Raw genomic sequence first — 26,063 nt, forward strand, 5'->3', positions numbered from 1 at the left:
ATAAAGTTGGGTGGGGAAGATCTGGGAGGAATTGGGGGAGGGAAAAACATGACAATGATGTATTGTACGAAAAGAATTTCTAAAAGTGCAACAACCACAAAGAAGTTAAGTCGTTGAAAGGAAGGTTTCAAAGTATATCCGACCCTGTGTCATGCAACTGTGAATTTGAGAGAACTAAAGAATTACAGGGAAAAAATTCTAGGGAAAAGCTAAAGTCAGTTACATGCGTCTCCTCTCCGGAGCTGGTGAAATCCCTTTTCATTTACTCCTGATGTCATGCTGAGTCATAAAACGTAGTGTTCCTCCGAACACATCTCTGGAAGTCCTCTGTTAGTCATCACTACACTCAGAGCTTGAGGCCAGTGCCATTCACACTCGCCCTATTCTGCAGCAGACAACCCCAGCTCCTCTAATCCTCCTGCCCTCCCCCCTTCTAAAACTCTTCTCTTGAGGAGTAATAACTATAGCTTTGGGGATAATATAGCTTTAAGACAACTTTTGGCAGATGTGAATGTCCCAACATCTGGGCAGTGTTACCAGAATCCCGGAGGCCCGGACAGACCAGGAGCCACTGGTTCTAGGAATGTTAAAGTAGAAGGGTTTCCCCCCGACTGATGAGAGGAGCAGAGAGCAAGGAGAAAGAAGAGAGAGAAGGAGACTGCAAAAAAATACAATAAAAATCAGGTAAGGACTGCCCTTCATTCCTCACACTGTACTGCCCCATTTCACAGCTGTCGAGAGGTCAACAGACCCGAGACTTTAGCTGCTATGGCTGGAGGTGGAGGGGAGGGAAACTTTTTAATGAAATTGGATCATATGCTGTTTTCATTTGTGCTGGCTGCAGATGCATGTTCCTGCTCTCTTCTCAGCTCCCAGCAGAAGGATGGCTCCCTCCGGTGAGTCAAATTTTTCAGTCTGAGACTGGGGAGAAGGTGGGCAGGAGAGAGGTCATAGGCGCTAAGAGTCTGGGGGCTGACACAGGAAAACCTTTATTCCACTGCGAAGGGAAGAACATGGGAGAAGGGCTAGTGATTAGCTCATTTCCCTGGCTCTTTTTAAGCACGTTTTCTGTTCCCACTTGGTGCTTTAATCATCTATTTCCTTTCAATTTTCTTTTCCTGATAGCATCCTTACCACAGCTTTCCATTTTCTCCACCTCCATTCCTTACTCTCACTTTTCCCTCTCTCCTACTTCATAGACACCCCAGATCTAAAAATCAATGAGTAATGACTTGGAAAATGAGTTTTTGGCTTTATTGGATGGCCCTTTAAGGACCCTGCCCAGAACCTGCCATTGTTTTTTGTTTCTCCGTTTCTGAGACCGACTCCTCCTCTGAGCCTGGCATTGCATGGAAAGCATGTGGGTGAATGGATGCTTGTGGAAAGGTTCAGTGACTAGTTTCTATTGATGGGCAGCAAGTTTTAGGGCTGCTGCTTGGGGAGTATTTGTCCAGTGGCACCACAGAATTCTCTCATCTCATCTCATTAGTGTGAAAGATTTCCCCAGAAAGGAAAATGAGTTAGCAATAGGAGCTTGCTCATATTTTCCTTGTGGGCCTCATTAGGTCCTCTTCAACCTCTCTGCTTTCCTGCTAGTTCAGCAGGGCAAGACTGGAGGGGTAGGCTGGACTTGAAAGCCAGAAGTGACTGTCAAACCACTAAGCCTCAAAACCCAAAGCTAAGAGGAGAACAGAACTATAGTTAGTGCCTGGAAACGCCCTGTCTTGTCCGCTATGAGGCTAGTAATAATAATGGGAAAACACACTGGGTTTCTCCCTCGGTAGCAGGCAATAATAGATCCCCTGAGGTGGGTACTACTGTTCTTGTTCTATATGTGAAGAGACCGAGGCTTAGGGAAGTTACCTCATTTGCATATTGGTAACAGAACTGGATTCATATCCGGATCTGCCTCACTCTGGAGCTCAAGGTCTTAGGCCATATATGTTAATGCTTTCCCAGATTTGTGCTTAAGAAACACTGAGTGGACAAAATCCCTAACTAGTAGCCTTTGGATTTCCGGAATTCCCTCCTGGTTCTGTGTGACTTTATGTTAGCATTTCCCTGGTCTTGGAACTTCAATGTCCCTCCCTGTGACTTGGACCATGAAATATTCACACTGGATGGTACCAGAACAAGTTGAGGATTAGGTGCTTGATGCCCTCCTTTTCCTGCTTGGAGGAAAGGGGACCATAAATCCAAATAAGTCTTTTTATTCTATGAAGTAGGAAAGGTTTATGAGCCAGATTATACAACTGGAATTGATTAATGTTAACCTTTTCTTCCTCACAGATCCCATATATCTGCTGCTTCTCACTTTTGGGAGTTCATAGCTAGTACAGTTCTGAAAGTCATTTTCCCTTACCCTGACACTTCTGGCCACATAGTCCTATCCTTGTCTCCTGAAGCTTCCCTGTTAAGGATGGCTGGTCAACTGACTCAAAGAGCTGCTCTCTCCCTGCTGCTCTTCCTAACACCAGCAGTGCTAGCAACATGGTATGCAGGTAAGTTCTGGGGGCCGTTTTGTCCATCCCTTCTATGGAGGTCACGAACTCCACCAAGACATAGAAGAGGGAAGAACGAGACGACAATGAGAGATCCCTAACTTAGACCCAGAAGAAAAAAACATTAGGTGGCAATAAAGATGACTAAATATTACAAAGGGCTACCGACCAAGGCTCATGAGGCACCCTAGCAAGAGCTATTTGATAATGCGCTGTGCTAACACAGAAATGAAAGAGTGAGATGGCGTGGCCTTTGAGGCCAGGATTCCTAGTCCCTTTTCTCCACTTGCCCTTTTCACTTAACTTCCTGACAACAACGGGGTGTTTAGGTTTGCCTGTGTGTTTGGTTGTTTTGTTATATGTTTTGCTTTCTACGCAGGGAGTTGAATGTTGAGTCTCCCAAATGCTAGGCAAGTTCTCTACCACTGAACTCTATCCACAGCCTACTGACAACTTCTTAGATGTTTTTAATAAGCCAAAGATTCATTAATATTAATTCTTTCCTGAGTCAAAAATCCTTGTCAAGACCACAAAATAGAACTCAGATCATGTATTTCTTTCGGAAAAATATAAGGGAGACAGTCTACTAAGGAGGAACAAGACTCCACCAGACCCCCCCCCCCCCGCTTTTTTTTCTTTCTTTCTTCCTCCCAGAGTGTCTATAGGATTTGTATAGCCTTTTTGCTAACACAGTCAATGACAGTACAGATCACATTCTCTTAATTAGGAACGCCATTCTCTTTGGGTTTGTTCCTTATTTCAGAAAGGATGCAGCTTTCCAGAATCCTGAATATTTCACTCTGCACCCCTGGGAGACATATCAAGCCAACAAGAATGCTCTGAGGAGGAGAGGGGGGTAGAACACAAGGCAGGACAAGGAAAGGATACTGAACCACCATACAGAGGTTTTTGATCGGGTTCCAGTGGCATTTCAAGTGCTAAGAATACTCTGTGGCCTGCAGTGTCTGCCCTCATAGGGCCTGGAGAGAGTGGGAGAATGAGACAGTCCCAACCAGTGGGGTTAGGAAAATATCCAGAGATGAGTAAATAACAAACTGCAACCATCACAGCCACCGCCATTGCAGCTAAAATTTTCCACATCCCCCCAGCCCCTGGTAAAGGCCTTTGGCAGCAGCTCTGTTTGTCTGGAACAGCTGCATCCAGCTTTCAAACAAGTATGCAAGCTTCTTCCCCTCTTTGGCTTAACCTGGCCTAGTAGGGGGTAAAGCACAAGGGCTGACATTCAACTGAAGAAATTCCAATCAAGCTCTTGGCAGAGGCACAGTGTTTGGGGTGAAAAGAGCCCCAAGTCTTCAGGAGATAAATATACAGCTGTTCTCCACAAACCCCTGCTGGCTTCAATCGAAGTATAGAAGAGCAAAATCTACCCCAAAGCCCACAGAACTAAGGGAGAGAGAAGAGAACCAATGGTTCAAAGCCCAATTCTGAACATCTGTATTTAACTCGTTAAAGCCTAAAATATTCGAGTTTTTCAGACAAGGCATTACAAACACTTACCTTCATGTGAGGTTCTCAGAGGGCTGTTTGCAAATCAGACACTCCTCACTTCTCCACGAATCACCACAGTCAACACTTGTTCACTTGTGAGGAACCCAAGCTGCTAAGTCTTTGGCAGCCCTACAAGCCTTCTTAGAAGGCTGCATGATGGTAGATACTTAGAGATTTAATGATTCTTCCTTCACTGCTGGCTCAAACACTGGGGTGGTGTCCATTTGCCCATTCATTCATTCATTCATTCATTCACTCAACAAATATGTGTCCAACGTTGTCTATACCCCCAAGGAGTGTTTCGTTCTCTGGTGTGGCTTTGTTCTCAAATGGGAAAGGCACAAGGTAAACAGCCAAGTGTGGACTCGGGGCAAGTGAGAAAATGCATCCAGGAATAGTTAACAGAGAGTAGAAAATGTTAGTGACTATACATGAAGCTGAGTGGGTTAAAAAATGTGTACTGTAGTATTTGTCTTCAGAGGGCAGACATTAATGTGGTTCTTAACATCATTTTCAACTATGAAGTATCTTTCCAACCATACATTCATGAAAGGCTGGACTTAGAGGGTCCTACTTGGCTGTGGAATTTGAAGGAACTCAGTAACAGACTGCACAGTAAGCAGCCATTGACTGATGCAAAGGAACTGAAAAAGGTTCAAGCAAATGGAATGATACAGAGGCTGTGTCCTTCTGCATAGTTTCATTCTTATAGCCCACTTCAGTATCCCAAAATGTGCATAAAATATTCAAAAGTAGGCAACTAGGAGACTTGGGAAAGTTTAAGCAGTTAACTAGCCCAAGCCCATTCCTGGTACATAGAAAACCTAGCTCTGGTTCAGCTACCTCCGCATGCTGGTGGAGACTGTAATTATGTGATTGAGTCTTCCCCCAGTTCTCCCACATCCCCTGTAATTCTGGAACAGTATAAAATGCACGATGGTCTATGGTCTCCCCCACCCCACCCCATTGCCACAGTAAAAATGCTAGACTACATGACAGATTTGGGTTCTTTATCCCTTCTGGACATAGTCAAAAATGTCTCCTCTACCACCACTTGAATCTTAGTATCTGAGTCTAGTCCATAGGGCTCAAACAGAACCGGGCTGGGAGGTCTACTTTGCAATGTACTATCTAGAGGCCTTGGGCAACTCCCTTTATTCCTCTGAGTCAGCCTCTGTGTCTATATGTAGGAGAGCATTATTGGTATGTACCCAATTGAGATGTTATGGCAACGTAATGAGCTAGCATATGCTCTACATAGTAAGAGCTAAGCTGCCACTGTCATTACTTTATCGAGACATAGGCCTAGGACACCCTGCTTTCTCTTCTGGTGAACAGCTGGTCCCTGATGAGCGTTTCTTCCCAAGCTAGCTCTGCAATAAGAATGGGGAGACCTAATACTTTAGGGAAGCAAGCACATCTGGCCTCCTGTTTACAGGAGCTCTGAGGGGTTGAGGCTAACACTAAACTAAAACAGCTTACAAGGAGTCCATGCTGCACAAACAAACCTCCCCTGTGGGAAAGAGAAGAGGGGACCTAAGGAGAAGCAGAGGCAAGTCAGACAAACTGAAATGTGAAAAGAGCCAAACTGGAGAGAAAAAGTGAACCCTTTCCTCTGGAATGAGGGTAAACCAATATGGACATGATTTCATAAGACAAACTTGCAATCTGATTCATCTCCATGTTTACCAAGTTGGACTGACATCCACGCCCACCCCCCTGACACACACACACACACACACACACACACACACACACACACACACACACTCACACTCCTAGCCTGGGCCCTGGGGAGGCAGGGAGCTGCATCATCTTGCCCTCTGCTCCACCCTGTAGTGCAGGAGTTCCTGTGCCTCTGGCCAAGAAAAGACTACGGGCTTACATTCTGTGTGTTTACGTAGGTCAAAGGGCTCTAGCTCGAAAGCCCAGCCCAGTCCTGGAAGTACAAAGGCTCTCCTGGAAATGGAGAACTGTCTGCAGACTCCAACAGGCTGGCTGCCCTGGCCCTGAACATGCATTAGAGCACATGGGCATTAGAGAAGGCCTTCCGGAAACTTTGCTACGGAAAGAGCTAAATTGTTTTCCAATTAGTTCACATTTGACCGATTTCCTGCGTCTGGTGGAACATACTGTTTAGTCTCCCCGACAGCCGCAGACCTGCCACCACCAGGAACTGGGCCACTTAACTGAATGGAAGTAGATAGACTGAGAATGTCTTCTAGTTGAGCAGCTCACTGCTAATGCTGCTCCTGACCGGAAGAAGAGAAAATATCCCAAGGACTCTGCATTGGGACACAGAGCTTACTATGAGAGCGTTAGAGCTGCTGCACTACATGTAGGGGGCCCTAAGTTCAATCACTAGCACTGGGAGAAAAAAACAAAAACAAAAAACTCTGACTTCTCTTTTTACTCCAAGCCAGAATAAAGTGCTTATGAAAGAATTCTCATTCCCTTTTGCCCTTTAAGCCATCCATCTCTGCCTTGGCATGCCACAGCAGCAATAACAATCAGGTGCTTACTATGCCCTGTAGGCTAACGAGAGAGCTTGAAATTCTGTTTCCCTTCGAGAGCCGTGTACATGCCTGTCATTGGAGAAGACACTTAGCGCTATTATTTCCTCAGAACTGGGACCACAGTCCACCCCCAGAGCTTGGCTATCAGTGTCTCACCAAGCTTCATCAAGGGAGTGGGCCATTTGTCGTCTAGATTGGCAGGATTGATAGGTAGTTAAGAAGTCCAATTCTTTTGTTTTGAAAGTCTCCTAGTACATCCAGAGCCCCCACCACACCTTACCCCTCCGAGGTTGCTGTCTATGTACCTCATGTGATCAAGCTCACCCACAGTAGTTCTACAGTTTTACAAATCACTTGGAAGCCCTCTCATGAAGTGCCAGCTCCTCAGAAAAACACAGGGGTTAGGGTACTGGGAAGAACTTGAGTGAGAAATGAATACACTTTTATACTCTGCTCCTCCTTCTAGGCTCAGGCCACTATCCAGACGAAAGCTACAATGAAGTGTATGCAGAAGAGGTCCCAGCTGCCCGCACCCTGGACTACAGAGGTAATTCTCATGTTTCTCAAGCTCAGGAAGGAAGGTTTCTTCACTAAGACCCGGATCTTCCCAGTAACAACCTCATCCATGCTTAGCTCATATGTGTCTGAACTGCAGCTCATACAAGCATCAAGAGCTATGATTTTCATCATTGTTTTTGTTTTTTGTTTGTTTTTGTTTGTCCCTTTGTTTTGTTTTTAGGCATGCACTCTAGCACTGAGCCCCAGCCCTCTTGCTTTCTTCACTTCTTTCTTGAGACAGGGTCTCACTATGTATCCCTGGATGGCTTTGAACTCAAGACCCTTCTGCCTCAGCCTCTTCAGTGCTGCGGTTACACGTGTGCACCTCCACACACAGCAAGTATGGTATGATTTCTAATTACAAACTTGGTTACTGACTTGCTCTGTGGTTTCCCTTCCCTGGCCTGAAGGATGCTCATCTATTATGAGTCATTAAGCACAGACTGAGTATCTGCTCTATGCCTATTCCTGTGCAGGGTAAGTCTATGGGAAAGACAAGGGCTACTACAAGGTTCTGCCCCCCTGGACGGGCTTGCATTATGTTGGGCATGAAGTGAGAATAAAATTAACACGTGCAAAGCAAATAAGTGTGAAACTGTGTGGTAGCCATAAATGAAGTAGGAATATAAGATGAAGAATTCAGGAAAGTGGTCATGCATGAAAGATGACATTCAGCATAGGCCGCGAATGATGAGCAGACTCTTATGAACTGGGAAAGGTGATAGGCAGACATTTGCCAAAGCAGATGGCCAAAGATATTAAGGTAAAACCAAATTCACTGCACTAAGGAACTAAGAAGAAATTACACTGACTTGAAGGGGTGGAATATGAGTGGAGTAGTAGAGAATAAGAGAATGGAGTTGGGTGTAAAGAGTAAGTTAGGAAAGGCCCAATGACCTAGGGTCTTTTTTTGTTGTTGTTTTTTGTTTTTTTCGAGACAGGGTTTCTCTGTGTTGTTTTGGTGCCTGTCCTGGATCTCGCTCTGTAGAGCAGGCTGGCCTTGAACTCACAGAGATCCGCCTGGCTCTGCCTCCTGAGTGCTGGGATTAAAGGTGGCGCCACTGCCGTCCCACTCCTAGGGGGTCTTTCTAAGGAGAGTCAGAAAGAATGCTGAATAGCAATTTCTTTATTGGATAGCAAGTTAGTTCAGGTGATGTCAAATATGACTTCAATTTATGATTATCTCTGTCCATGCTTTCCTGAGCATACATAAGAGTTTTGCTGTTATGCTCTAAAGAGTGGTCATGTGGTTTTTCACAGGTGAGTGCCACTGTAAAAGGTATTTCAGAACACTAACTAGGTTATTCTGTTTAGAAAATACGGGTTGGAAGAAGTAAAGCCTGAGTTGGGGAGAGTTTCCAGGAATCAATTACAGAAATGTTAGGTAGAAACATTCGAATCTGGGGGCAAATAAATGTAGAGTAAGGATGGACCCCAGAGGGACTAGAGGTATATCTCAATAGCAGAGTGAATGCATGGAGTGTAGAAAGCTCTCCTGGGTTTGAGTCCCAGCATCACAATGAAAGGATGTATTCCAGAGATGTTTCAAAGGAGATGATAAAATTCGATGCAGATTTGATGTGCTAAGGGATCAAGAAACTAATGTCTGAAAGACTCCAATCTGAATACCAAGGAGGACTCTAAAAATCCTTTCAGAAGGACAAAGTTTGAAAAGTAAACTAGGAGCCAATGAGATGGCTTAACTGGTAAAAAAAAAAGAGCCTGCTGATAACCTGAGTTCAATCCCTGGCACCACATGGGCCAAGGACACACAGATACAACTACATGTGTGAGCATGGACTCATGTGGACGTACACACACACACACACACACACACACACACACACACACGGAAAAAAAGAAAACGAATTTGGAAGGTTGCTGGGTAGATGGTTGAAAGAGAGAGAGGGAGGAAGTTTTGTGAGCACCCAGCTTAAATTAAAAGGCTCTCTGAAGAGAGAGCCAAGGCCAGTGCCTTAGAAGACATTGTTATATATGAGTAGGAGAGAAATATACATCAAATGAGAGAGAGAGAGAGAGAGAGAGAGAGAGAGAGAAAGGTCAGTGTGGAAGAAGATTTCTATCAAGAATATTACAAAAGCTGCAGATGAAAATTTAGAAACATGGAAACGATATGGAATCGGCTATGTCAAGCATTGCAAAGAGGTCAAACGACAGCAAATATTCAGTTACTGAGGAGGTAAATGGTGACCTTTGCGAAGGCAGTTCCGGTAGATAAATGATCCCAGCTTGGGGTTCTTCTGCGCCCCTTTCTAGCTATGCCTTTATTGTCTTCTTTTCACTGCTAATGGTGCACAACCACTACCTCCGACTCTAAATTCCCTGCAGCCTGTTTCCCCATCCACCCACGTAGCCCCAGCTGACACAACACATCTTGAAAATGACAGTTCTCCCTTGATCACCAAATCGTATGGCCTTGAGCTTCACTCTCAGTCTCTCAAACAGCAGCAAGCACATCCTTTTCTTATTGGTTCCCCTTCCTTGGATTTCATGGTAATTTCCCTATTCTGATCATAGTTGAAGCCAGGATAGGAAATGGAGTCTCTGGTAGGGACCATAGCGAGAAGAAGGCTGACATCTGAATTTTGGATAACTGACTTAGCTCCAGAGCTCCTGAACTGCATCTCTAACACTGCTAGACACACCCATTTAGAGATGTCTAAAATGCAATTCTTTTGTCTTATCTGAAAAAAGTTCTACAATAAACCTGACTGTCTTACTTTCTGATAATACGACCACCATCCCCTTAGTGACTCAGACTTCAAAATACCCCAGCGTCACTTCTAACAATCCCCATCACATTTAATAACCCCCTTTCCTCATTATTTTTCACTAGTCATTCACCAAGCCCTATCATTTCTTTAATACATGGGATTGGAATTACTATTATTCCATACATAGACAAAGGCTGTTGTTTCCTAATTAGATTCCCTGGCTCAAGTTTCTGCATTCCTCCAATGTAGTGACCAAATAAACACATTTTAAACAAAATCTAGCCTCATGTTCCAGTCTGATGACTTTTTACACCATTTCTCCACATGAAATCCGTGCTCTAGCTAGGGTGGTATACTGGTTTTCCCACAAATTGATTTAGTACACACTGGGACTTCACTCACCTTCATTCGTTTTTCTCATTATATTTTTCATTTATTTGGAGGACGTGTGCCACAGCACATGTGTAGAGGTCAGAGGACCATTTGCCAGAGAGCTTGTTCTCTCTTTCTACCATGTAGATCCTGTGGGTCAAACGCAGGTCATCAGGCTTATTTGTGAGTACATTTACCCACCCAGCCATCTTGCTGGCCCTCGTTATTTAATTATCTCCTATGTGCCTCTTCTGAAATGAATGTTTCATTTATTTGTTTGTTTGTCAAAACCACTCACTCATCTGGCCTTCACTGTGTTCTGTTTATTGCTCTGAACAGAGCAGTTATTTAACAAAGGGTACCATGTATATCACTCTCACAGAAGCATATGAAAAGTAGGTGCTGACTGTTAGCCTCCTGGGAAAGAAAAATGGAAAAATACGATACTAAAAAGCATTAAATTCAAAAGGTACTTCTTCATGTGGTGCTGTGAATTAAACGAGGGCCCCGTGCATGCTAGGCTTGGGTTCTACCACCAAACCATACATCCCGCTCCAGAACTACTTTTGAAGGGTCTGCCATCCCCGTTATTACTACTTACCTGCCTTACTGATTATTTTTAAATTATCTTTTTTTATTTTAACTAATTTAATTTTACATACCAGCCATGGATTCCCCTGTCCTCCCTCCTCCCATCCCCCCCCCCCGTCCTCCCCCCAATCCACCCCCCATTCCCACCTCCTCCAAGGCAAGGACTCCCCTGGGGATTCAGCTCAGCCTGGTAGACTCAGTTGAGGCAGGTCCAGTCCCCTCCTCCCTTCACCTAGGCTGAGCAAAGTATCCCAGCATAGGGCCCCAGGTTCCAAAAAAACCAGCTCATGCACTAAGGACAGGTCCTGGTCCTACTACTTGGGGGCCTCCTAAATAGTTCAAGCTAATCGACTGTCTCACTTATCCAGAGGGCCTGATCCAGTTCCATGGGGGCTCCTCAGCTAAAAGCCCTTTAGAAACTCATATGTCACACAGTATCATTTGCCTTGGTGTCTAGTGTCCAGTTGCTCTCTTTGGAACTGAGTCTCCAGGCCTAAAACAAACTAAGGCTATCAATGATGCATACAAAGGAATGGCCAGGAAAAGTACAACCTGAGGTTCTGGCCTCCTTTGTAATCCTTTTTGTGCCTAGCAATTTCTCTGCAACTGTGCCATTTCAAAACTTCCTGCAATGTAGAGGTGATATCACCAAGTGTAAGCACTGGAAATGGACACCAGTGTGTCGGTGCTTGAAGACGCACGAGACAGTGGCTCAATGCAGACACTGATGTAGACAAAATCATTCCTGGGAGTGGGTATTTCATGTGTGGGGTTTGGGGGGTGGTGGTGGAAGTGGGTTTTTGTTGTTGTTTTGTTTTTTGTTTTTGTTTTTGTTCTTCGAGACAGGGTTTCTCTGTGTGGTCCTAGCTGTCCTGGAACTTGCTCTGTAGACCAGGCTGGCCTCGAACTCACAGAGATCTGCCTGTCTCTGCCTCCCGAGTGCTGCGATTAAAGGAGTGCACCATCACCACCCGGCATGTGTGGGGTTTTATTTGATTCTCACCACAGCCACATGGGGCTGCTTTATTATCTCCCATTTTACAGACCAGAAAACTAAGCTCAGGGAAGTCTCAGAGTGGCAGAACTTAATGAGGCAGAAGAGGCATTTAAACCTAGGTCTTTCTGACTACCACGCTGTGCTTATTCCATGTCTTTCATTAAAAATGTAGCTGTTCTTTAAAAGATAAAAAGAAGAGATAAGAAGGAAAAGGCATATCCTTATTTTAGGGAACACTGTCCACATAGTTTGATATTGTTTTCACAAACCTTACACTTTCTGCCATTATCTTATCAGGAAACCTGCCTGGAGCCAGAAACCTTTCTCTGAGGTGTAGCCTTAGTCTTCTGGATGGCTAAGCAGCTACCTCACAGCTTGTCTCAATCCTGAGAAAATTAGTCACTGTCTGGGTTACCTCAAGTTTACCACAGAGAATGTCTTTTCCTTGCCAGTCTTTCTTGTCTTTGTGTGCCAGAGAGAGAGAGAGAGAGAGAGAGAGAGAGAGAGAGAGAGAGAGAGAGAGAGAGAGAGAGAGCCCTTCCAGTTTGTCACTCATAATATTAAGTGTTCTATAAATGTTATTCGGTTTAGATAAAGTCCATGCTTGCTATGATGTGATATGCAAAGATCTCTAAAATATATTATTCACTTCAAAAGTAGTTATTAGAACTGGGCACATGAGTCAGTGCTAGAGCACATGCCCAGCATGCATAAGGTCCTGGGTTTGATCCCCAAAACCACAAAAATATAAAGCAGTGATGGGACCAATGTACCCAATATGCTACTGTATGTGTGAAAAGAGCAAAGAAAATTAAGAAGTCCTACAAGGGTTTGCATTCTATCTATAAACTGCTATCATAGGTTCTTTGGAAGTGGAATGAATGAGCATAGGCACATGAGGACTGAGAGGAGATACTTTACTGTGTCGCTGTTTACACTTGGGGAGTCATGAAACAGGTGGATCGATTCCTTCTTCAAAATATCAGTGGGTCCTTCAAAAGAGCAGCTGCAGTGACAGATTTTATACTTAGAAAGAACTTGGACTCCGTCATGGCCCTGACCCTTACTTCCCAAGGAACCTGGGAAAGTCGTCTAAAAAATAGGGCTAATGACTGCATAACTCATGGGGCTATTGGGAGAACTATAGGAGATGGACACAAGGAGGGCAGTATGATGCCTAAACACAGGACTCAGTATTATTACACTGCCCAGCAGACATTTTAGCACGCACTATTTAACCACAGTCTTAGTTCCAGTTCCCACTGGCAGTCTTTCTGCAGTTGTCCAACCAGTTATGACTCTCTTGAACTGTATTTCTTCATCTCATTCACATCCCTGGCATGAAAGGCAGTGTCTGCCATGCCTCACTGACTTCCACATAACGTATCTCTCACCATCCCTGTTCTACCAGTCTGGCGGCCCTACCCAAAAAGGAAATGAAGTCAGTCTGGAATTACTTGTCCTTGAGTGCTTCTGCCAGCTCGTAAGCCTCCCCTTGAAATATTCTAGACTACTGTTCTATCAGTCCCATCATCGTGAGCAGGCTACACTTCCTAGAGACAACCTTCTCCCTTATTTGAAAACTGAATTTGTGGTTCTGCCCCTTTCCTGTCTCCCAACATTATGTCCTTATGTCACAATTCCTCTGGGCTAGCAATTTTTTAAAAATGCATACATGTATATATTGTGTGTTAAATGAATCCCTCCCTACCTCTCTCGCCTCCCATTTCTCATCCCCCACTTCTTCCATTAGCCTCCTCTGTTCCCCGTAGACAGATCTATTTGTACATCAAGCCATGATTTTCTACGTCTGTATAAAGTCCAGGAATCACAAATATTTTTAAATGTGATATTTATCTTTCTGAGACCAGGCCAGCAAGCTTGAACTTATTTCCAGTAGCCGGGCTCCTATCACTCTCTTTGCATTGATTCTGAGCCTTGCATTTCTCTCTCCCATTCTTATTTCCTCTACCCAGTTTCAATCTGGTGTGTGTATTTTCCTTGACACGATATGGGAGACAAATAGAACAGAGGTGCTTTTGAGATCCCAGCCTCCCATGTAAGTCTTTGTGATATGTGTTGTGGCTTTGTAATCAGCAGCTCTGCAAATCTAGCACGTAAGAAACATTATGTAATTCATAATGGTGTCTCCAGATGGCAGCCCTGTCACTGCCACCGACTTAAACTAATTCTGGAAGCCACAAGCATGGTACTGAATAGTTTTTCTCTGTCATCTGTCTTCATTCTCCAGTTGCATGCAAGCAGAGGCCCTAGCCTTTCATTTTTTCCTTGACCTCCCGATGTAATGTGCTGTCTTTGTCCCTGGGGTTTGAAAATCAAATAAGCTTATACGGTGCTTTTGCCTTCCAAATCCTATGCAAACAAATCCGTGCCATGCTGTGTGAGTAACCCTTGTGCAGGCCACATCCAGTTGTTTCCTTGTGTCCCTCTAAAATCTGAACCATACAGAACAAGGAGTAGTGGTGCAGACCTGTAATCACATTACTCAGAAGATTAAGGTGGGAAATCATGAATTTGAGGCCAGCATGGACTATATAGCAGACACTGTCTCAAAAAATAAATAAAAACACAGAACCAGTGGAAGAGGCATGCATTTTGTCACCAGTAAGGTGTCTTTATAATATAATCATCCTGTAAACTTGCATGCTCAGTACTGAACTGGGATTGGATTTTTCAGTCCTCAGTGGTCTGCTTTGATGTCATATTCCTATTCTTTCTCTGGTTTACATTTTCCATGTTTTTTTAAGTTGTTTTAAATTTGCATACAGCAAAATGCACTTTCTGGTATACAGTTCTATGAGTTTTGACAAATATATAGTGTAAGATAGCTAACAGCAGAGAGGGGAAAGTTTTTATCATCTCAGAAACTTGTCCCATGCTGCCATTTTGTAGTTCTCTCTCTTTACCTCTAACACCTGGCAACTACTGATATGTACTCTATGCATATGGTCTTGCCTATAGATGCCCCTGTATATTTCATATAATGGAGTCTTGTTTCTCTATCTCCCCAAAATACACTTACAATTCATCTGTGTTGTCACATGTATCAGCACACCATTCTTATACAGAGATAAACTCATTAACTCCACTCTTCACACATAGAACCGATTTTTGACAATTATGAATAGGGGTACCTTAAACACTAGTGCATATGATTGTGTGTGAGCCCAGGTTTTCATTTCCCTTGAATAAACACCTTGAAGTGAAGTTGCAGAGTCAAATGGTAAGCGATCCCTTCTTCACAAAGAATGTATGAGATTATTTTTCTATAAACTAGTATTTTACAGTATGTCAATGTTTTTGCCTTTCTCCAAGCAAAGTGCAAGAGTTCTAGGTTCTCTCCATCTTCTTCAGCACTTGGAATAGTCATTTCATAGTTAGACATTCAAAGAGATATATTAATGATATTTCCCTGGGGTTTTAATTTGTATTTACTTAGTGACTAATGGTGAAGATCATCTTTTCATATGTTTATTAATCATTCATAGATCCTCTTTAATAACATGTCTCTTTGTCTTTTCTCTATATTCTAACTGGGCTGTCTGGAGAATTTGCATCTTTACTGTTGAGTTTTGAAAATTTTTTGCTATATTCTATATTCCATTCACTAGTCATTTGTTGTGAATGTGATACATGGTTTAGAAACATTTTCTCCCAGTTTTTGTGTTTTGTTTGAACTCATTCACAGAGCAGAAGATTTTACTTTTGAAAAGGTCCAGTTTGTTGATTTTCTTTAATGATTTAATGGTGTCTTGTCTAAGGCTTCTTTGCTCATTTTGGGTCCCAGAGATTTTCCAGTTCTCCATAAGTTTTGTGCTTTCTGTTTTCAATGTAAATCTAATTTCCATTTTTATTAAATTTTTGGTATAAGGTGTGAGACTTAGGTTCTATTTCTTTTCTTCTTCTGCCTCAATTTTGCACACGAAACTCCATTTTCTCCAGCAACATTTGTTTTGAAAAGCTGTTTCTTTTCCATAGGACTGTTTTTGTACTTATGTCCAAAATTATGTTGACCTACTTAAGCTTATTTCTGGGACTCTAATCTGTTCCACTGAGGTATGTGCCTTTTCTTTTGACACTACCACACTGATTTGTTGTCACTTTGTATTTAATTTTTTACTTATTTGTTTGTTTTTTGAGGCAGGGTTTCTCTGTGTAGCTTTGGAGCCTGTCCTGGAACTCACTCTGTAGACCAGGCTGGCCTCGAACTCACAGAGATCCGCCTGTCTCTACCTCCTGAGTGCTGGGGTTAAAGGTGTGCGCCACTACCACCTGGCTAAAGCAAGTGTTTGCTAAAACCCAGGTTTGAACCAGGGACCTTTAGATCTTTAGTCTAATGCTCTCCCAACTGAGCTATTTCGGCCTTTATTTTTAAGGTTGTATTTTAAATTACATTTATCCCTTCCCTTTACATATACCCCTTCTCATTCTCTTTGAATTCATGGCCTCTTTTTCCATCAATTGGTATCACATGCATATATGTATATATAATATAATATATATATACACACACACACATACATATACAATATATGTATTGTAAATACTGGTAGCTCCAGTTATTCTGCTGCAAAAAGTAACCTGACATTATGGTTACAGATGTGGACTTCTAATCACAGAAGGCCTTACTGTTCACTATGAGAATACACAATGGGCATAGCATTATTGCCTGTAGAGCCAGCTTCCTTTCCCCTCTTTCCTAGATAAAGGTGAACTTTTGTTCTTTTAGAAATATTCATATATACGCCTATATATATATATATATATATATATATATATATATATATATATGCCTATTGAGTCCATATAATGTTACTTGTATGTATGTTTTCTGAATAGACTGTTACGCACTACACAACCAATCGGGGTGCTCTTCCTTGAGGAGGGCCACCTCTTTACTCAGTCACCTATAGTTCTTTGTGTAAGGTTGATTACTGTACTTCTAGCTTACTTTTCTTCTGCTACTACAGTCCCCCGATGGTGTTATACAATGAATATCCAGGATGGAGAAGCCACATGCTACTCACCAAGGGGAGGAAATTATCACAGCAGCCTAGGCACACGTTGTGAGCTCTCCTGTGACCGGGGCTTTCGACTGATTGGACGGAGATCGGTGCAATGCTTGCCAAGCCGGCGTTGGTCTGGAACTGCCTACTGCAGGCGTAAGTTGTATGTGAGCATATACTGATGTGTGTATGAGAAAGAAGGAAACCTGCTGGCCATGGAAGGTATATATCTGGAGGTTTTACTCTGTGAAAGTTGGGAATTTTCCATAGGCCTCCAACAGAGCTTTTCCTCTTCCTGACATTGTAGTTTATTTTTTCTCTGTATATGATTACTGTCCAAGTAATATGGGTATTTAAGTCACAGCCAGCCACTATGACTCATAGCACCCAGAAATGTGTGTAGGAGGACAAGACTTGGCCATGAGGAACTGATGTAGGCCTGGAACACATCCTTGGAAGCTCCAAGAGGTGGCCCACTTGTGGTCTCTCCCACTTGTGGTCAAGTGTCATCCTTCCTTGCCTACAGCCTTAGAAGGTCTTGCCAGTAAAGCTAATGAGACATCTGCTAGTCATCATTTTCTTGTTAAAGTAGGAAGAATCCCCAATGCAATCATATGGGATAGAAACACACACATAACCCAAATCCTATCTCCCTTCACCTCCCAAACCCTTACCTCTTATTCAAACTCTTCAGCCCTTTGGCAGCAGAGATTTGGCTTTCATGTGTGATGAGCAGATACCATTAAAGGCCATCCACGTGCACAGGGCTCTACACTGACTGCTTCAGGAGATCACTCAGCTCCTCAACTACCCTTCAGTTGCTAATAGGCTAATGGGATAGAGACCTAAATGTGTGCACATGCACGTCGCACACCTGGATGCAGATGTGCTAAGCATTCAGAAATGAATGAGCTTGGTGAGAAAAGCAGCTATGAAGGAGAGGAAAAGGTGGATGGACAGAAAGAAGTTACTACAACCCTTCAGGTGATGATAAGTAAGTTGCTTTAGGACTTAAACTCCATCATTTCCAAAATAAATTTGAATTGAACTGACAAAACAGATAAAAGACTATAAATTATAAACATAAATGTAGTCAAAAGCATAGAAACATGCCCATTTCCAGGTGCCTAGAGTGAGGTGGCTTTTGCAGTTGAATCCAGTATTTAGCTTTGACCTTCCTCGTGGTTGAATCTACTGTTTTCACTGTCATATAATACTAAATAAGTGAATTCATCCAAAGAGACCAATCTTTCTGATTTCTGGTTCTGATTTCAAGGAGGCCATTTTCATGTAATTTTTTACATAACAAATAGAGGAAAACAGTAAAGCAGTAATCTTAAAGCTTAGTTTAGTCAAGAAGCAAAAATGAACAGAGCCCATATAGAATTTTTCTAGAACGTTTTAACGTTCAAACTTTATGCAGGATTATAACGTAGACAAGCTAAAGAAATGTGTATGGCTTACTTCTCTCAAGTATCAGGTGTCCCCAAGAAAACTAATGACAACTATTCTCTGCTAACAGCCTTTAAAGTACACAGATTCCACCTTTATTAAATATCACCATGCCCTCCAGACAGTGGCCTGACTCACGTGGACAGAAAGCCAGCTGACTGGAAGGGAGCCTTGGCTGAACTGTGTGTACAGCCAATAGCTTTGAACATGCTTTAGGGCATATAGCATTTGAAGAAGACACGGCATTTAAGGAATGAGAAACAAAAATTAACCATTGCCGATGCTTTCCTTAAATTGTCCTGTGAGGTAAATATATTTTACTGATAAAAAACAGTGAGGCTCAGAGAAAATGAAGCAACACCCCTAAGTCACAGAACAAGAGGTGAAGTTAGTATGCAAATCGGGATCTTATTGTAATAATCATGCACTCAGACAACTAGTTTACTTTCTTCAGACCCCACTATCCAGCCAACTAAGATTGCTTCTTTACTTGGTAAGATGAAAATAAAAAGGCAAATTGAAGGAAAGGCAGTTCCATAGAAAAAGTTAAGAGCAGCCTGGGTGAGTTTTCTATAGTCTCTGTTGAATACGACAATGATCCTCCTATGGTAGATGCTCATGCATCACCTCCATAATGTAGTACCACAGGGTGCTGAACTTACTGTTCATTTCTCTCTTAGAGATGAGATGCCATGCACTGCCGTTCATCACTAGCGGCACCTACACCTGCACAAACGGGGTGCTGCTTGATTCCCGCTGTGACTACAGCTGTTCCAGTGGCTACCACCTAGAAGGTGATCGCAGCCGCATCTGCATGGAAGATGGACGATGGAGTGGAGGAGAGCCTGTATGTGTAGGTAAATGCTGGCAGCTCCAGTTATTCTGCTGCAAAAAGGGACCTGGCATTATGCTCACAGATGATGTGGAATTCTGATCACAGAATTCATACACCTTGTGTATGAGAATACACAATGGGCATAGCATTATTGCCTATAGAGCCAGGCTTCTTTCCCCTCTTTCCTAGATAAAGGTGAACTTTTGTTCTTTTACCTACCAGCAGTGTGTAATATTGCTTCCACTAGGGAAGGCAGGGGATCTATAAATCCACACTTGATCTTTGACCTTGGCAGACATAGATCCACCCAAGATCCGTTGTCCTCATTCCCGTGAGAAGATGGCAGAGCCAGAGAAATTAACTGCTCGAGTATACTGGGACCCACCCTTGGTGAAAGATTCTGCTGATGGTACCATCACCAGGTGAGCTTGTGTCATGAATGCCTCATGTGTCCCCAGCAAGTACCCCTGGGGTACTCACAGTCTGACCATACAGGCTCTGCCTGAAGTGATGATGTGCCTCAGATCTCAATTCTACCCATCTTTCCCTGAGGAGCTAACTAACTCCTTCATCCTGTCTCATGTAGGGTGACACTTCGGGGCCCAGAGCCTGGTTCTCACTTCCCTGAAGGAGAGCATGTGATTCGTTACACTGCCTATGACCGAGCCTACAATCGGGCCAGCTGCAAGTTCATTGTAAAAGTACAAGGTCAGAGAAAGCTCTTCATTGGACACACTGTTCAACATTCCTGCTCTGCCCTGACCTTCAGAAACCCACAACTTCTTCCTCTTGTTTGTATTGGGAGGTGCACAGGGGAATGGCCAACTTCGTCAAACAGACTTATTAAGAAAACCCACACTACATGGGCATAAAATTGTCACAGAAGCCTTGACTCTCCAATAAGACTATCGCACTTCTAAATCTAGATAAAATTCATAGATAGTCTATATCCATTTCTTTTCTTGGCCTTAAAAACGATCAAATTTGATGAGTCTTTGTGCCCATTCACATCTGCCAAAATGATAATGTTGGTAGCTTGGTATTTTCCTCTTTGCTTCATGTCACATTGCTTCACTTTGCCTTTCTTATCATTAAAATAATTCATACTCATAATTAAATATTTTAAAATAAAGAAACAGCCAGGTATAGTAGCTCATGCCTGTAATCCCAGCACATAAGGCAGAAACAGGACAGCAAGTTCAAGGTCAGCCTGGGAGTACATAGCAGGACGCTGTCTCAAAAAAAAAATTAAAGTAATACCTAAACAGAAAAATTTATTATCTCTGTCTCCAGGGGATCATTGTTGATAACGTTCTAGTACCTTCCTTCTAGTTTTTTCTCTATACATACTTACAACATATCATTTAAGATCACCTTTTCCATTTTTCATTAAAACACAAGCCCTGTGCAGTGGCGGCACATGCCTTTAATCCCAGCACTCGGAGGCAGAGCCAGGCGGATCTCTGTGAGTTCGAGGCCAGCTTGGTCTACAGAGGGAGATCCAGGACAGGCACCAATACTACACAGAGAAACCCTGTCTTGAAAAAACAAAAAAGAAAAACAAAACAAAAGAAAACAAAAAACACACACACAAGAAATTTCCCCATATTCTTTAATATTGTGTTCATAAATATTTTCAATCCCAACATAATAATTCTACTCTAAGACTGTATCATGATGGGTTTAAACATCTCTCCATCATGGACTCATCTGTCTTATATGCTATTAGAAGTAAGTCTGACCAAGTGTGGTGGCACATACCTGTAATAACAGCACTTAGGAAGCTCGGGCAGAACGGCAGTGAGTTTGGAACCTCTTGGGCTCCACAGAGAAGACATTCCAGCCTGTGCTATATTGATTGTGAGACCAGGTTTCAAGAGAAAAAAAAGCCATTCGACAAGTTGGTCATCTTTACACTGGTTATCTATAAAAGTCTACAAATATAGACGACAACATTTTCTTTTATACATTTACAGTCACCCCATGACTATACGTGTGTGTGTGTGTGTGTGTGTGTGTGTGTGTGTGTGTGTGTGTTCCGAAAGACTAGAAACCTGTGTTTGCATTTCAAATTTAATTCCTTAGGGAAGAAAACTATACCTCCATCCCCAGCTACTGGAAACATACAAAAGCCATTCATTCGGATTATCTCAAGTCTCTTGTTCTAGAAAGCCCAGAGCGGGCCCCTTAGCCTTTCCTGACTATAAGAGATATCACAACCTCTAACTTGAGCTTCTCCCTGGCAGTGAGACGCTGTCCAACTCTGAAACCACCCCAGCACGGCTACCTCACCTGCACCTCCGCAGGGGACAACTATGGTGCCACCTGTGAATACCACTGTGATGGTGGTTATGAACGCCAGGGCACCCCATCCCGAGTCTGCCAATCAAGTCGACAGTGGTCAGGATCACCACCTATCTGTACTCGTGAGTGAAACTATGAAATGAGTGAACAGACCTGTGGCTCAGGGGCACTTTGGAAGAACTTCTTCCATGGTCCAGAGGTCTAATATCAATGTGTGTGATATGAGAATGGAGATTCTGACCTGGGTCTGTTTTAAGGGCCAACATTCTCCCAGAGAATACTTATACCTCAAGAAGAAGAGCATAAAACATTCAGGTTTCCTTCTGGAATTCACCTCAGGGAAGAGAGGGCAAGGATGTAAAAGACCAGAATGCCTTGCAGGGTGAAGAAGGGCATGTTCTGACTGACCATCTGCTTCTGCCCTAGCTATGAAGATTAATGTCAATGTCAACTCAGCTGCTGGCCTCCTGGATCAGTTCTTTGAGAAACAGCGACTCCTCATAGTCTCAGCTCCTGATCCCTCCAATCGATACTACAAAATGCAGATCTCCATGCTGCAGGTGAGACCTACTCTCCCAGGATGACCTAGTTAAAAAGCTTAATCTGTGCCGCACAAAACCTATGCATTCCTACTTTTGTGGGTAGTACTTGATTCAGTTTATCATTAGGTACATTGGTCACGTTTTAAAAAGTGTTCTTTTTATGGAAAAATCAGTAAGACCACTGGAACGGTAGATGTATTTTGCAAAGAACTGGGTGTAGGTTGGGAAAGGAATGTGGAGAGGCTCATAAAACAGTTATGATCAAAAGTAAATATTAAAAATAAACTACATGTGTGTTTCCAAGGAATTTCACTTGTATAAGAAGTGCTAGGTAAGTACCAGGTAATGACTGACATGTTTTTATACATATACAACTAGTTCTCCCATCAACCCCTCTGATGTAGGTACTATTCTATGCCCCACTGAAGAAGTGAAGAAACTGAAAACAGACAGACTCAGTGACTGGCCCAAGCACATTAGTTCGTAAGTGGTAGAGCTGGGACTGAACCCAAGCTATCTAGCTCCAGGTCTGGGCTGTCAATCACTATCAGTACAACAGTGCCGTGATATCATAAAGGAAAGTGAGGAAGCTGTGCAGTGATTTTAACTGATGCGTGGATGAGATAGGTAGGTGGGTAGAAGACTGAAGAAAATATTAGACTGGGTGGCTGTCAAGAATTGTGTTTCTCTTTTCTACTCCACGTTGCAAATCAGTTTCAGACACTTAAATAGAATACAAACACACTTTTGTGTAGCAAGTGCTTCAGGAATGAGGGGGAAGAGGTTGTACAGACCTCATAGCATGTGATAATTTGATTATGAGATTGTATGATTGTTGCAGAAACCCTTCCTTTCCCATGTTGCCTTCTGTGGTCACAGGTGGGTATCAGCCAAGCAGCCTAAGAACTTAAGGGCAAAGGCTATTGTATTTAATGTTTTCTCTCCCTCCCAGCAATCCACCTGTGGACTAGACCTGCGGCATGTCACCATCATTGAGCTAGTGGGGCAGCCACCTCAGGAGGTGGGGCGCATCCGGGAGCAACAACTATCAGCCAGCATCATTGAGGAGCTCAGGTGCAGGCTGGGAGGCTGCAGGGCAGGGATGGGCAAGAGCCTGATACAGGACACTAGCAAGCAGGAGCAAAGGCTCTTGGAGGCATTCCTTGTGTTTGAACTCTTACAGCTGCACTAAGTCAGGAGAGCAATTCTCAGCTCTAATGGAATATGACAATTAAATAGAGGATAAAATACACATAACCAGGCTTGACTGCAAACCACACCTCTGGGCTTTTATAAAAGCACCTCAGGTGACTTTGAAGAGCCACAATCGAGACACAAAAGATTCCACTCCAGACTTGAATCGCTAGGAAGCCTCTGATCTCGTTGCCTATGAGCTCCTCTGTTTACCTTCAGTCACCAAAGGAGAAAAAGGCATCTTTGGTCACTGAAATCTGAATCATATCTATCTGTCCCCCATGAAAGAGAAGGTTAGAGGCAGCAGGTGGCAGAAGTTGACTTTTCTCATTATCTATCCATTATCGGCCTTACAGGTCCCCAATTATACTCAGGTCCAATAAAGCCATCAGTGTTCTCCATTTGAGAAACAATACCTACCTCTAGGATTCAGTTTCAGTGGGGACAGAATGATTCTGGTCAGTTAAAGAGACCAGGAAACACTCTGAGGAGGGAGACAGCCGACTCACAGCTACGGGTGGAAAAGTTAAGCAGGATTTGCTTATCAACCTCGTGGCTGCTAGGTATGATGTGCATACAAGTAAGTCACAGTGTCTGCAATACATGCCTCCTGGAGTTGCTCCACGCAGCCTGCATGCAGTAGGTAACAGCTTTGCTTAAAGTGGAAAACATGTTGCAGAAATAACAGGCTAGGGTGAGGAAGGAAAGCTAGACATCTAAGGCTACCAAGACTAGGAACTGAGCAGAAAATAAGCAAAAAGGATTTGCGCTAGGTAGGAGAGGGGCACAGGAAAGGTTGGAGCTATAAAAGAGGAGAGGGGGGTAGCACAGTCTTGTGGGACTTGGACCAAGGTCTCACACCTCTCTGGGTTGCTCTCTCTAGGCAATTCCAGCGCCTCACTCGTTCCTACTTCAACATGGTGTTAATTGACAAGCAGGGTATTGACCGGGAACGCTACATGGAACCTGTCACCCCTGAGGAAATCTTCACCTTCATCGATGACTACCTGCTGAGCAACCAGGAGCTGGCACAGCGAAGAGAGCAAAGGGATGTGTGCGAGTGACCCTGAGCCAGACTGTGGCTGAGGTCAAGTGCGCAACTGTCCTAGGTAGCTTAAACTGAGGAGGAAATGTCTTCCCAGTGTTGGGAGCAGGACTCCGGTGGGGGTGAGGTTTGCCAAATCCAGGACAGTTCCAGACATCATTTTAGGGCAGAATATGTGTTTCCCTCAGCAAGGCTCCACTTTCAGTAGCACTGGAAAAGCATATGAGAGTAGGTAGGGACTGAGGCCAGGCAGTGGTTTGCGGGTAGATGGTCTTCTCTGATTAGAGCCTCTGCCGAGCTCTCCAAAGTCATTGAGAGAAGTAAATCCTAAATTCATTCCTTTACTGTGGCGGAAATGGTTCCTTTACTCAATGGTGACAGCAGAGGGCAGCACAACGAGCGACAAGCAGACACTGTAAACACGTATAAACAGATTGCCTTACAGTTAATTGTTTTAGGAGCAGCAGAGGGGTGACAGGGCTCTACAAAACATTCTTGAGGCTGACTGTCATTTCCCCTTCCAGGACACTGGACTAAAAAATGTTGCTTGAACCATTGCTTCATCGAGAGTTAGAAAAACATTTTTCTCCAGCGCTTGGGAAGCACCACCCAGCCATAGCAGGATGCTCCCTCCTAGCTGCTGCTCCAATTAGTTTGTTGGCAAGAACGTCTGCCTACTGAGGTCTTTAGTGCCCCTGATGGTGGCCCTTCATTAAAGGATCCCCCAGTCTGTGAACTAGATTACCTCTAGGAACTGGGGCGATGACTCGGCTGGTAAAATGCTTGCCATGTAAGCATTTGGACCTGAGTTTGATCCCCAGAAGCCATGTTAAATAGCTAGATGTGTGTGCACTTGGAATCCCAGTGCAGAGGTAGAGATAAACAGCTCTGTGGGGATCCTGGTTAGGAAGCCCAGTCTAGTGGTGAGTACCAGGCCAAGTAAGAAACACTATCTCAAGAAACATGGTAAAGGGCCCGAGGAACACAACCCAAGACTGGCATCTGATCTCCACTATCTCCATACACAGGCACATATGTGTGTACGCACACGTACACACACACACACCACCATCACCACCACCACCTCCACCACCACCAAACATAGCAGGAAAGCAAAGGGGATAGTGTCATGTATTAACTTTCTCAGATACCCACTTTTAAGAGATGAGCACAGAGCAGGTAGCTAAAGGAGCCAAAGGTCAAGGTTAGGAACCAGGCCTGAAAATCAACATGAGGTTGGGCTTTTGGGAAATGGAGCCACACACAGATCCCTGCTTTTTCTTTTTCTTTCTTCCTTTGTCTTGCATCTTTAGTCACCTGACTCCCTGCCCCTCTTTGCTGGGCATTAAAGCCAGGATCTTCCACATGCCAAACACTACTGCTGAGATGCATCTCGAGCTGCAGGTTTTGCTCTGACTTGTGTCTCACAAGGGGTGTTTCACCAGTGTTTGAGAAAAAAATGTTCTTCCCTTGCTTCTGAGAACTGTCTCTTGTACAGTGAGGGAAGCCAGAGTCATAGTCAAGACTCGGATGCCCTGTTCCTTCAGCTTTTTCCTGGGCACCATCATTGGGCAACTGGAGACAGCAAGCAGGCTGGGTGGGGAGGCAGAGATAACAATGCTCAAGAACCTACTATGTGTCAGATGCCATTATAAACACACTATTGATTGACTCAGAAGTCTGCCAAGAGCCATAGAAGGTAGGTGTTGTTATTAGCTCCCATTTACCGATAAAGGAATTGAATCCCAGAGAGGCTAGGCAGTATGCTAAGATCCCAGAGCTAGTAAGCGGCAGTTAGGCACAGACACCAGCAGCCAGGCTCCACTATGCCATCTGACCTCTACTTTTTTTCTACTTCCCATTAAAAGATAACTGAACACTCTAA

At 43.6% G+C, this 26,063-nt stretch overlaps 1 protein-coding gene and 1 non-coding gene across 4 annotated transcripts; one reads left to right on the top strand and one right to left on the bottom strand.

The window, feature by feature from the left end:
• The first annotated feature begins 353 nt into the window (after positions 1 to 353).
• Positions 354 to 26,063, top strand: Srpx2 (sushi repeat containing protein X-linked 2). 3 transcript variants are annotated; one of them, XM_052735456.1, is made up of 13 exons: positions 354 to 684; positions 845 to 896; positions 2,290 to 2,501; positions 6,993 to 7,073; positions 16,771 to 16,962; positions 18,939 to 19,115; positions 19,389 to 19,515; positions 19,680 to 19,801; positions 21,340 to 21,519; positions 21,824 to 21,957; positions 22,892 to 23,013; positions 24,017 to 24,242; positions 24,703 to 26,063. In XM_052735456.1, the coding sequence occupies exons 3-12, from the start codon at positions 2,420 to 2,422 to the stop codon at positions 24,195 to 24,197; spliced, it is 1,398 nt and encodes a 465-aa protein (XP_052591416.1). In that variant the 5' UTR covers positions 354 to 684; positions 845 to 896; positions 2,290 to 2,419; the 3' UTR covers positions 24,198 to 24,242; positions 24,703 to 26,063. The 3 variants fall into 3 exon arrangements, with proteins under 3 accessions (XP_052591416.1, XP_052591407.1, XP_052591425.1); XM_052735447.1 differs by having other exon boundaries at positions 24,017 to 26,063; XM_052735465.1 differs by lacking the exons at positions 22,892 to 23,013; positions 24,703 to 26,063 and having other exon boundaries at positions 24,017 to 24,183.
• Trnaf-aaa (transfer RNA phenylalanine (anticodon AAA)) lies at positions 16,091 to 16,163 on the bottom strand. Its single transcript has one exon. It is a non-coding gene; the product is annotated as a tRNA-Phe (tRNA).

The sequence above is a fragment of the Peromyscus californicus genome, unplaced genomic scaffold (genome assembly GCF_007827085.1).
Source record: "Peromyscus californicus insignis strain IS unplaced genomic scaffold, ASM782708v3 Scaffold_10__1_contigs__length_136768540, whole genome shotgun sequence".
NCBI lineage: Eukaryota > Metazoa > Chordata > Mammalia > Rodentia > Cricetidae > Peromyscus > Peromyscus californicus.